This window comes from Rhamphochromis longiceps, linkage group LG17 (assembly GCF_057381845.1).
Source record: "Rhamphochromis longiceps isolate RC_006_pf linkage group LG17, R_longiceps_female_GT1.1, whole genome shotgun sequence".
NCBI classification, from domain to species: Eukaryota; Metazoa; Chordata; class Actinopteri; order Cichliformes; family Cichlidae; genus Rhamphochromis; species Rhamphochromis longiceps.
In genome coordinates, this window is record NC_140573.1 from 35,626,120 (window position 1) to 35,638,567 (window position 12,448).

Below are 12,448 nucleotides of genomic sequence, written 5' to 3' on the forward strand. Positions count from 1 at the left end.
AACACTCATTTCTGGATATTTTGTAACCCTCCTATCGATCAATTATCAGTGGAATCCAGGGGAAAGAACTGCGTCTACTCAACATAGATCATATGTGTTAGAGGAATGAGCAAACGAACAGCAGATTCAGATGTGAATCTGTAACTTTTAATTGCCGTGTGGTCTGCTGAAGGCAGCGGCAGAGATCAGACAGGACTCACAAAGTTTGTATGCGTGTGTGCGAAACAGACTGCCAAACAGACAGCAGGAGCAGGTGAGAGAGCGTGCAATGTGAAAGCAAGAAGAGTGCACCGAGGGGAACTTGTGCCCATTCATCTCTTCACTCAGATACCAGCAGGTACAGAGGTATGGCAGCCTTACAAGGTCAATATTTTACTTTGGCTCCTGTGCGCTAATTAAATTACAGGCAGAGTGCCTCGGGAGAGCACACACAGACGGTTATGGACCCTGTAACCCCCCACCCCCCTCCAACGGTTCTTACAAGCCAAACAATTTGTAGCATGAGCTGAGATGCTGGCTTGTTTAGTCACCGCAACACGGCCGATATGAAGCAATTTCACATGTTCAGGGAGATCGGGGGAGTAGTGAGGCAAATCAAGCAGCCAGGCTGGACTTGGAGATAAGTGTGGAATATTTTTTGAAGCCCAGAGTGAAAAAGTGAAAACGGATGAGGAAAGTTTAAATTCTCTGTATGTGATTCCAGTGGGATTGTTTTGTTTTTCCCATGATCAGCATGCATGGATATCCAATGTGCTTGTGTCTTGTCTTCAAGAAGAATAACAAGCCTCAGATTGATCTAAGGTACTTTGTTTCTGACAACCTGTTAGCCTAATCATCACTAATAAGGAGAACAATGTCGCAAATTCACTAATTACAGCATAACTATGAGAGTTTTAGAATTCGGGATCTGTTTGCCTCTCTGACAGAGAGAGGAAGAAAGAAAAAACAAGTTTTGGAATCATGTTTTTGTGCAAATGCATGAATCTCCGCGGGTATGAGGGAGTGGGGAGGGAACATCAGCCTAAGTTTAAGCAGTTCTGCAATTGGCTGAGCGCACCAGGAAGTCCGGCCGCTCCGAATCTGTCATCTGACTTTGACGCAGGCACTCCCGCTTCCGGAAAGTAAACTGCAACCGCGGAAAAAGCGAAACATGGCTCCCAAACTTGAACTTCCAAGCGCCGCGTTGATGGTCGGGCTGTTGTTTTTCTCCCTGATCCCCCCGGCAGAGGCTTACGATGCCGGGGACGGTCTGGCCCTGCTGCTGTGCACCATCCTCACGGTGGTGGGTTTCTGTGCCTGCCTCGGCTGGTACGCGCGGAGGCGGAACGGACAGCTGTGACGCTGACGAGACGGGATTCTCCAGCTGCTACCTGCTACCAACCACCACATTATAATACCAATTTTGCGTGATCACTCGTGGACTTTTGTGGCACAGGCTTTGTGTCTTAAAGACTGATAAGAAACGTGCCTTACTGGGATTAATGCGGAAAGTTCAACGAGGACCACGCGGAGTTGAAGAAGGTGGAGCGTAACATCCAGGAAGCAAACAGGAACTGTTGCTCGTTGCACTGCTGACATGATTATTATTAATGAGCAAAAACACTGTTGCCTTCCCTATGAACAGACTTCTGCAGCTGTAGCAGGCTCCCTAAGATGCCCACACTATGTACATTTTCGCGCATATTTTCCATCTGTCGAGGCGATTTCCTGACGCGTTGCGCTTATAGTGACTGTCACTGTTGGAAGCGCAGTGTCACATGATTGGAGTGTGTTTTGCAGTTTTGTCACTGTTGCTAATTAAACATGTAGAATAAACGCGACACTTAACAACTTATGTTCGTGTGTGGAGACGGTGCTTCATTGCATTCAGGTTGAACAGATCCTCCACTAAATGAACCGGTTAGCAGATCGGAGAGTAAACATTGCAATCTGTCGTCTGCAGCCTGTATTACTGCTCTGGCGTGCCTGTCACTCCATGCTGTAACATATATTTGAAGTGTGTTGAAAGTTTAGTGCAGGGATGTTAAATACAAGGCCCAGGGGAGCAGAGTTGGCCCAGCAAAGGCTTCAATCTTCATAGATTTTGGACTTATATTTGTATTTTTATTAGTTTTACAGCTTTTCCTACTTGTAGAAAATTCACAAATGACCTTCCATGTGACACCAAGTAATTAAATGTACTATAGAAATTTTAGTGGGTCAACAGTAACAATGGAAGTCCAAAGAGTCATGCTGACAGATTTCTTTATCATGAAGAAAAACTGTGGCATGCTGTTGAAAACTGCCCCTTAATTTTCATATATGAAGATATGTACACTATAAATAAAATGAGGCTGATTGTTTATGTAGTATGTCACACCATCAGTCCATTTTCTACCCAGGACCTTCTTGTTGTGACAATGCTAACCACCATGACACCTCTTATAATAATATATAGCATTATGTGTGTATATATATTAAATTCATTTTGGAATAAACTAGTGATGTAAACTAGCTTTACCACCGTATACAGCCAACAGTTTAAATTATTAGGTTATTAAATTAGTTTATTATGCAGTGAAATGGGACCTTATAAAAATGAATGCCCTTTAGCAAATGTCATTAATTTCTTTTAAAGGCAAGAAGTAAACTTTGCCTGTAGCTTAATGTAAATATGTCCATGTAGTAATGGTGGATAAGTTACCACACGTGTGATGTGTGGTTTAAAGGAAATGTGACTGCTCCATAAAGGGTTAAAAACTCCCCCCACTCCACAGATATCCCTATTGTACAGAGTTTGTATCAGTTACCAATAGCAACATGCTTCCTTTATGTTATGGTAATTATTCATTCATGATTCCAACACCAAGGATTTTTGTATGTTTGAAGCATGCAAGTATGTAAGTCTCCAGCTGTGCACAATATTCAGTTGTAAGACTTCTCATGGCATCACATGTCCCCATACATGGTTGAGAAATCAAATATCCTATGAATTTATCATGCTCCCTCAGTGAGGATGACGACCACTGCAAAGCTGCACTGTGTCTGCAAACAGGATCAAGCAATGCTGTGGTCTGAATCCAGAAAAGGGTCAAATTGGGTTGAAATTAAAATAATAAGAATTAAAAACAAAAAAGAAAAAAAAACCCTGGTGCATTTTATTATTTTTTTACGTAAAAAACACGTTTTATTCTAAAGAAGCTGATGTGAATTAATCCTTAAAAAAAGAATCTAGTTTAGTAGACACTTGACGATCCGTTACTCTGCGCGTTACCAGGGGAACCCGCCTGGCGGGGGAGGGGAGAGGAGAGGAGGGGGGGGTAGCTGTGGCTGTAACGCGTTACCGGCCAGCAGCAGCAGCAGGCACCGCTGAGCAGATGTTACCGTGAGAGAGAGACGCTGTTAACCGCCGCCGCCGCTGCTGCAACAAGAGACAAGACGCGTCTTGGATCACAAATAGGGGATGCAGGGCGCATGCGCAGTGGGTTCCGTTTACTGTAGGATATTCACGGTGGAGGCAGAAAAAAAGGGGGCAGGCAACAAAGCAGGCTTTTTAAAACGGCGAAAAGCACGATTTGTGCAATGTAAATAGCGATCAGGAGGGACACGAAATTGGATTGTCAACAGGTAGGGTTTTGGTTGATCTTATGGTCGACTGTCTCTCTCGTTCTCTCATCTTTTTTTTCTCTTTTGGCCTTGTCTTGTGTGGTGGATGCGATTCCAGCCAAACCATAGCGGAGACTTGGAAATTATTCTAGTATAATGGACATGCGGATCCGCTACACCGTTGTGCTTCATCCGGCCGACTGGGACGCAAAGGCGATTATTTAATTCTGCTCCGTGTTTAACTAAATTCTATCGGATTCAAACGCGCATTTAAAAAGAGAGAGACCACTCGACTCACGGAGGACACATTTAAATGCGTAAGTAGACACAAGCGTACTTATTAACGAAATGGAGCATATGTTATGCAATTTTTCCCCCACCAAATATATATATACATATGGAATTGAGCTCGCCATAATATTTTTTTTTTTACCAACGGGCTTTGTTAGTGCCATTTTACCCATCCTTTTTTCAACCCAGCCCTACTGATTATCGCATCCGCGCATTGCAAAAAGAATTACGCCGATGTGGCTCACAGAGCGGGTGTTACGCGTTATGTTCGCTTAACTCTTTGTAATTAGTAACATAAAGGATGATCTGGGGGGAAAAAATGGAGGCTGGCTCCATAGAAGCCCTAATGAGAACACCGCTTATTAACGTTAGACCCGTTAATCCAGTTAACCTTTAGTCAGACAAGAAAGAAAAAAAAAGGGAGGGGGGGGGGGGGGCGCTTTATCGCGTACTGTATGCACCCTTTACCAGTCGATTTACCACAACGCATAAAGGGTTGGGGTGAGTTTATTCGAGGCATCCACCGATCCAGGGAGCCTTCCTCTCTTCTGTAGGGTGTGATCAAGAAGAGCTTATTTTTGGACTGCATTTGTCTTAATGTTTCACAGTGCGCTGAAAATGTAAAAAAAGAAAAAAAAAATCCAAGCCTAGATCTGTTTGCGTGTGTGTGTGTGTTTGCCACTCGTTTATTTCCGACAGACGACAGAAAAAAAGAAGAAAACTCAGTCGTTTGTTAATGAAGCCTCAACTGTGCTTTCTTGGCTTTGTGCTGCTTTTGTTCAGGAAGCGACGTGAAAGAATATTCTGTTAGTCTAACGCATTGATGCTTTAGTCGGATCGAGCTCGCTTACTGTCTGTGTGATTCTCAGTAGACAAAGTATTCAGGCTGAGGCAGAGTTCTGCACTGAGCCACTCAAAATGCTAAAAAGTAAATCATTAAATAATCGTCAGGGCAAAGGAAAATTATGTTCATGGGAGTATAAATGGTACAGGTGTAATTTAACTCTTGTATGGGACTGAATGTTGATGGGATGAACGTATTTTTCAGGGATTTTTTTTTTTAGGTGTGATGAGACAAAGGAACAAAGGATGCCTTAGAGGAGAGGTTGCCTATACGCCTGGAAACCTCTTCAAAGCACACCGCCAAATGGATCTAACGCCTCCCCCTGCCACCTCTAGATCATGATACTTGGCTGAAGCTATTCCGCTATCTTTATGATCCCTCCTCCATCTATGGCGAACTATAGCCATGCAGGGGACCACAACATCTTGCAGAATGTCTCTCCTCTCACCACGTTCCTCAAACTGACCTCTCTGGGTTTTATCATTGGAGTCGGTGTGGTCGGAAACCTCCTGATCTCCATCCTGCTGGTCAAAGACAAGAGCCTGCACCGAGCGCCCTACTATTTCCTGTTGGACCTGTGCGCCTCTGACATCCTGCGCTCCGCCATCTGCTTCCCTTTTGTCTTCACCTCAGTCAAGAATGGGTCTGCCTGGACCTACGGCACGTTGACCTGCAAAGTGATCGCCTTCCTGGGTGTGCTCTCCTGTTTCCACACGGCTTTCATGCTGTTCTGTGTCAGTGTCACCCGTTACCTGGCCATCGCGCACCACCGTTTCTACACCAAGAGGCTGACTTTCTGGACGTGTTTGGCTGTCATCTGCATGGTGTGGACGTTGTCTGTGGCTATGGCGTTCCCTCCGGTGCTAGATGTAGGGACGTACTCTTTTATCCGGGAGGAGGACCAGTGCACATTCCAGCACCGTTCCTTCAGGGCAAATGATTCGCTGGGCTTCATGCTTCTGCTGGCGCTCATCCTCCTGGCCACACAACTGGTTTACCTCAAGCTCATCTTTTTCGTCCACGACCGTCGAAAGATGAAGCCCGTCCAGTTCGTGCCTGCCGTCAGCCAGAACTGGACCTTCCACGGCCCAGGTGCCAGCGGGCAAGCGGCAGCTAATTGGCTGGCTGGATTTGGAAGAGGCCCCACCCCACCTACTTTGCTGGGCATCCGGCAGAACAGCAATGCAGCGGGCCGCAGGCGTCTACTGGTATTGGATGAATTCAAAACCGAGAAGAGGATTAGTAGGATGTTCTACATCATGACGTTTTTCTTCCTGGCACTGTGGGGGCCCTACCTGGTTGCCTGCTACTGGCGGGTGTTTGCAAGGGGCCCCGTTGTCCCTGGAGGCTACCTGACAGCAGCCGTGTGGATGAGCTTTGCCCAGGCTGGGGTCAATCCTTTCATCTGCATCTTCTCTAACAGAGAGCTTCGGCGTTGCTTCAGCACCACACTCCTCTACTGCAGAAAATCCAGGTTACCAAGGGAACCCTACTGTGTTATATGAGGGTTTTTTTCTCATCTATGTCTCTATTGCCCTGATTGATCTTGATCTGGGTTTGCTCCCATTGTACAGCGTACTCTCTCTTTCTATCTCCCTTCTCTTCATCCTCCAGTTTCCTCCTGTTCCTCCTTCTCCTGGCCCTTCTTTACAGAGGTTGAAGGTGGACTGCCAATCACGTGGCTGTGCTGGGGCGATTGAATCTAAATCGTATCACACACGGAGGCTGAAGGGAATGGGAATAACGCAGGGGGAATGGATCACCTCCTGTGTTTATGTTCTAGTAAACAGACATTGTGGAAGGCCATGCCAATGCAGAGATGCAAAAAGTTGAAAGAAAAAAAAAGAGAGAGCGATTTGACAAAACAGTGAAAACAAGACGTCTTGCTTGGGATATTTTGAAGACACGTTATTCTGTGAGGTGTGAAATACGTAAGTATGAAAAGAAAAAGAAAAAAAATAATAACACAAAACAAAGAAATGATACCTCTCAAGGAATCACTGGAAATGTTTCACATTTTAAGAGTTGCACTAAAAAGAAGATGTAAAGATGCTTTTTTGGGGGGGGTCGACAGTTGCATTGCAAGGACAACTTTTTTGTTGTTTTTTCCTTCTCCCCCCCTCTCCCTCCAAACTAAACAATGAATGCTTTAATTTGCAACAGACTACACAACCGCTGTAAGTAGAGCAAAAACTGTTGGATTACACCATCACAAGAGGATAAAATGGTTTTAATGTAAGTGATATCTCTTTCATTTACCGGGCAGGGGGCTTAATGATGGGGGATTTACAATGTGTGGTTTTGAAGTTGCAACTTAAAATCTAGAAAGGATTTCTTGTAGTTTTATCCATATGTCCCTAGTGTCTGGCATTGTTATTTTCCTAACACATTTTACAAAAAAAACCAAAAAAAAAACCAAAAAAAAAAACAGAGGAAAAAAAAGATGAAGTGATGTTTGGAATTTTAAAAAAAAGTTGCTTTTGAAAACAACCTTGTGCTTAAAAAAGACATTGAAGAAGTAGTTAAATGTTTCATCATATTCATGTACTTAAACACTATCACATTGTTACAGTATTGCTGATGCCACTCCGGGTGTTCTTGCCTTAATGGTTATGATATTGTCATGTTTCTGGGGTTTATTTTTCAATCACTCCTGAAAAGTTTTCTTCTTCTTCTTCTTTTTTTCTTTTTTTCCCCCTTTAGGTGCAAGGGGAGTTTTTTCTTTTCTTCTTCCTATTTTTCACATTAGCGTGAAGTGCATGTTCATTTTTAAAAGCTGGTCCACTCCCATGTGCATCACAGGCCATACACTGAGCAGCCCATTTTTATTCTGCAATGGTTTGCTACACCCCACAGAGTGCTCAGAGCACAGGGAGAGTGTGTGATTCTGTGTGTGTTTCTGTGTGTGTGTGTGTGTGTGTGTGTGTGGATCAGACAACAGTCACTTCAAGACCAGAGCCTTAGTATGAAATCTTGCACAATTTGTAAAAAATGTAAAAGAAAAAAAAAAAAAGAGAGACATTTAAGGCACACCGTCTTGTTTCTACTTTCCCTACATTTGCTCTCTACTGATTGTTTTCAGTGACTTACTTTTTTCTCTTGTGGCCATTTTAATATTTATTATGTATTCTTTTTGTATATTATAGATAGATTGTGTGTAAGTATGTGAGTCTTTTCATTTTGAAGTCCCGAATGTGAGTACAGTTTCAGTTAGGATTGCATTTGCTGAAAGTTAACTGTGTAATCTGTTGCTTTTTGAAAATAAAAAGTTTCCATTTTGCAAAATTTGCATTTATCCCTGTCATTGGGTTGCGAAATGTTGACTGGTCAGATTTAGAGATTCTGAAGTAAAAAAAATAAAATAAAGAAAAATAAAGAAAATGTACATTTCTTTCTCTAAAATGTAATTTCTCATCTTATACCATCAGGCGTCTGACTGGTTAGCATTTTAAAGCCACTGCTCATGTGCATATTTGTATTTAAGACATTATTTGTGGTTATTTCTACAAAGGTTTTTATATGTGTATATAGTCATGCTTTTTCTAAGCAAAACACATGAAAAAATTTTTAAAGTTTGCCTCTTCAAACCCAATCTTTTCTGTCATTTGAGTCCTTGGAACAGCTTGCCAAAAGAGAATATGCTGTATGCTAAAACTTGTCACTGAATATGAAGTGTCTTTGACATTTAATGGGGATAATCTCCATGGATGTAACTCTGGGCGCATACCCTTGCAGTTTTTTCCTCACTCTGTGTTAAAGAGGAATACCACTGAATTTCATATGTAATATATGCAACTCCCATATGGAGTAATGGCAAACCACTCTGGGATAATGAATGCCCTTATACTGAGCCTTCCAGTCACAAATGACATAGCAGTTTGACCCTTTCTCTCAGTTTTAAGGTCACATTGATTTGCAGCAGCACTGAACATGGAGCAAATTAACATTTTCTTTTGAATTTATATGCATGTGCAAGAAATTTGCCACTTCTAAATAAGTATTCATAATCATCATATTTTCCTAGAGTCAAATGGAAACTATTAAAAAAAAAGCTAATTAACATTACAGTTTCAAACCAAACCTAATAAAGACAACAAGGCAAAGATATATTTATTCTCAAATTGAGTGGTATTTCTCTTGCAAAGGTTATAATTTCAATGTGCTGGCAATGTCTCCATCTACACTGATGAACTGAATAATACAATTTTGTGTGATTCAGACATCAATGTGGATATTTTTCCACCTAAAACTCATTCCGTTAAATAATGACCTTAGCCTTGATGCCTGGAAATGCAAAAAATGGTGCTGAAATGGCTTGTAAACACTCCAGGTAATTGCATCCTGCACTGCAGGTTCCGCTGATGAAAAATATCTATTAGGGGTCCATTTTCATTATGGGGCTGGCAATTACTGTTTAATTTTGGACATTGATCATTTCACTTAGGCCCCAGAGGGGCCAAGTCAGATATTGTGAAATTAAAGGGAATACTGGTCTAGTTTTTTTTCCATTTTTTTTTTCATTCAGCATATTCATATGCAAATCACAAATAGTGTCACTACTGAGCACTGGCCCAATTTCTGGCATGTGCATTTGAGTGCCCCAGTAATTCTGCTTCTCCCTATGTCTGAGGGAAGATGACAGACAGCTTCTCTCTGTGTCTGAGGGAAGATGACAGGCAGAGGTGGCTGGCTTGAAAGCGGTTCATTCTGGCAGACAAGCTCACACATTGAACTCTTTTCCCTCTGAGCTACCATCTCTCCCGAGAAACATCAAGAAACATATTGTTCATAATCAAAGCCGTTACCATGTGACTGGAATTGGTTCTGTGCACTTGTGTTTAGATCATGAAAGAGGGGGATGGGGAGGCAGATAATTTTTGTGAGGCAATTACAGTACTTTGCTGGAGATACTTTTCATTTAATGATCAGAAGACGTCTGCATTGGATTTTGGCTGCCAATGAATAATACAAACATTCCTAATTCCATGCCTCTCTCCTTGTATCTCAGTGGATTTTCGCACACAGTTTCAGTTGTTTAATGGACTGCCAATGGGCACTAAAAGAAAAAATAAATAAATCTCACAATAGACCTCTTTTGCTGTCTATGATTTTAATAAATACCATCTGTTGACTGGCAAAGACTTTTTTTGAATGAGGGGGAAAAAAGCTCAACTAATGTGAGCCTTTCTGCACTCTTAAGCATTTTCTGTTTGTATAATGCATAGCAAACCTTAATTAAAGTGCAGCAAGTGTCCATGCCGAGAAGCACTCAAATATGGAAAGCTGCCTCGAATGGAATGGAGTGGATGACTCAATCATCTGACAGGCTACTCAGGAAAAAAGGAAGAATTGCTTTCTGTCTTGGCATCACCCTTCTTCTTCTTATTTGTTTGATTGTGTGACCGCTTGAGAACGGAGCTACAGGATACAGTGGTTCAATACGCTTTGCATAATTTCTCAAGGGAATTCATTTTGTTTTATGAAATGCCATTTACAGAGTATTGCGTGGGATGTTTGGTCAAATTATTATTATTTTGCTCAGCAGTGGCGGTCCTAGCCTGTTTGGCACCCTGGGTGAACACTCCCTCTGGCACCCCCCCCCCCCCCCCCCACACACACACACACACACACACACACGCACACACATAAAACATATTAAAGATTGTACATTAACATAAAACTGTTGTCGAAATTCACCAGAGAAACACGTACACACACATGAAGAGAGGGATAGTATGCATTGTATGCAAACGGCTACCAAACAGCCATCATAATTCGTCATACAATGAGAACAGGTCAAATGAACAATTTACCATTGCTTCTTGGAGCAACTGTAATCCACATTATTTCCTTAGGGATTAATAAAGTATTCTGATTCTGATTGTTTCAGGATACATGACCTCCCATAATCCAATGACACATCTGCTTACCTGTATCTTTTGCTCGTTTCTCCTCCTCTTCTCTTCTATTTTTTCTAAACTGAGCACCTGATGGCTTTGAACTTTTCTTGTCCATTTTCCATTGGTTTTAATTTTGGACTCCAGTATGAACACAAATCCCCCAACTCGAGGATCGCCACAATATAACCTAATAGACCTACACCTTATAGTTCACAGATTCACTTTGTCTAAGGTGTATTTCTGGGATTTCACACAACCCAGGATTCAAATCATGAATACATAATGGGCGTGGATTTACAACATTATGAACCCCTTTCCACGGGTTGTGTGTGAGACATTAAATCATCAAAATATAAAATACAAATTTTAAATTGTTATTGATCCCTCTCTATCATAATGTCTGGTGTTTTCGTGTTTGTTGTTTTGTTTTATTTTGCGAGTTGGTTATTAGATGCTGCTCCAGCCACCAGTGAATCCCCCGCCGTCCCGCCCTCTCCTCCCTGTACCTCAAGCAGCAAGCGCACCTCACATACGGAGGGTGCCCTTACTCCCAGGAAATGGGCGATAGAAAACCGATTGGTGCCTGTACCATTCCCAATATGCGCTGATGTCGGGGCAACATGAGTATGAGCAATTTTTTTTTGTTTTGCCGATGCCCGTGATGCCACCCCCCACCACGATGCCGCCCTGGGGAACTGCCCGTGTCGCCCGTATCAAAAACCGCCACTGTTGCTCAGTGTACATGTGCCTGTTTGTGAATGTGTGTGGTTAAATGACCTTGTGACACTGTGCTAGGTTTGTGGCTACAGATTTTCAGGCATTTGCATTTGCCCTCACTCTTGGTTCAATCCACTATCAGTATGTTTGAACTGCCTGTGAAGCCAAATGGATGTGTTTTTTTGCTGAATACTATGTGGTTCACATTCTTCATAGTGGAGGGCTTCAGTAGTTTTAGTTGGCCTTGCAGCTTCATGGCTAATGCGCCATGGCCGATTGGTAATGGTCAAATGAATGATGACATGAGGATCACAACTGTGTCTCCATCTGTAGGTGTTAGCTAAAATGTAACTATTGTTGTCTGTTTTTTGTTTTATTCTTTTCTTTTGGCTGTCAGAATTTAACCTGGTTATGCTCTCCATCCTTTCAGAATCTATTCTTTCTCAAATGAATTTCATTTTCCGCTGTTAGACGTAATGACAGAATACTATGCAAAATTCGGGGGGCAATGTAAGTAATACGTATATTAATTTGGACAAATGCAATTACAGAATGTGAACTAACATACATCAAGCTCAAGGTTAATATTGTAAACCCCTTTATGTATGATATTGTTTGATGTTATGAAGCTAATGAAGACTAAGATGTTAGTTGAAAAATGAGAGAATGTTTACTACAACCGAACATAATGATGCATTCGATTCCTGGGGGATGATAGTGAGGTTCTGGAAATGTTGCAAATGTTGCTGCATTTAATGTCTGACAAGCTATTACAGGCAGTGCAGGCCTCTGAATACCAATGATTAAAAAAAGGATTAAGATTTCACCTTGTTATATCTCAGTCTTCATGTCTTCATTTCCAGCAGCCACCCTCTCTGCAGCCCATCATGCAAATGCCTTATATAAAGAATATTCCTGCTTTAAATATTAACTGATTAAATTGGGGATGGAGCTTCAAAGGTTCTGTCCTGCATATTTAAACAGTATTTCTTTTTCTTCGCCAGTAATGTGAGACTTAGTGGCTGAATCATTTCTCTGGAAATTTGCTAGGGGCAAATTTTTAGCAGATGAACTCCATTCCGTCTTAGCATCACACCTGTATTTAAAAGCA

General features: G+C 42.0%; 2 protein-coding genes across 4 annotated transcripts; both read left to right on the forward strand.

The window, feature by feature from the left end:
* The first annotated feature begins 1,060 nt into the window (after positions 1-1,060).
* On the forward strand, positions 1,061-1,834 carry LOC146650082 (small integral membrane protein 30). Its single transcript, XM_085387661.1, has one exon. The coding sequence runs from the start codon at positions 1,151-1,153 to the stop codon at positions 1,337-1,339; it is 189 nt and encodes a 62-aa protein (XP_085243787.1). The 5' UTR covers positions 1,061-1,150; the 3' UTR covers positions 1,340-1,834.
* Positions 1,835-3,356: 1,522 nt separating this feature from the next.
* gpr85 (G protein-coupled receptor 85) lies at positions 3,357-9,788 on the forward strand. Of its 3 annotated transcripts, none has more exons than XM_085387355.1 (2): positions 3,357-3,902; positions 4,925-9,788. In XM_085387355.1, exon 2 carries the CDS (start codon positions 5,092-5,094, stop codon positions 6,223-6,225), a length of 1,134 nt encoding a protein of 377 aa, XP_085243481.1. In that variant the 5' UTR covers positions 3,357-3,902; positions 4,925-5,091; the 3' UTR covers positions 6,226-9,788. The 3 variants fall into 3 exon arrangements, with proteins under 3 accessions (XP_085243481.1, XP_085243480.1, XP_085243482.1); XM_085387354.1 differs by having other exon boundaries at positions 3,357-3,606; XM_085387356.1 differs by having other exon boundaries at positions 3,357-3,606; positions 4,941-9,788.
* The last annotated feature ends 2,660 nt before the right edge of the window (positions 9,789-12,448 follow it).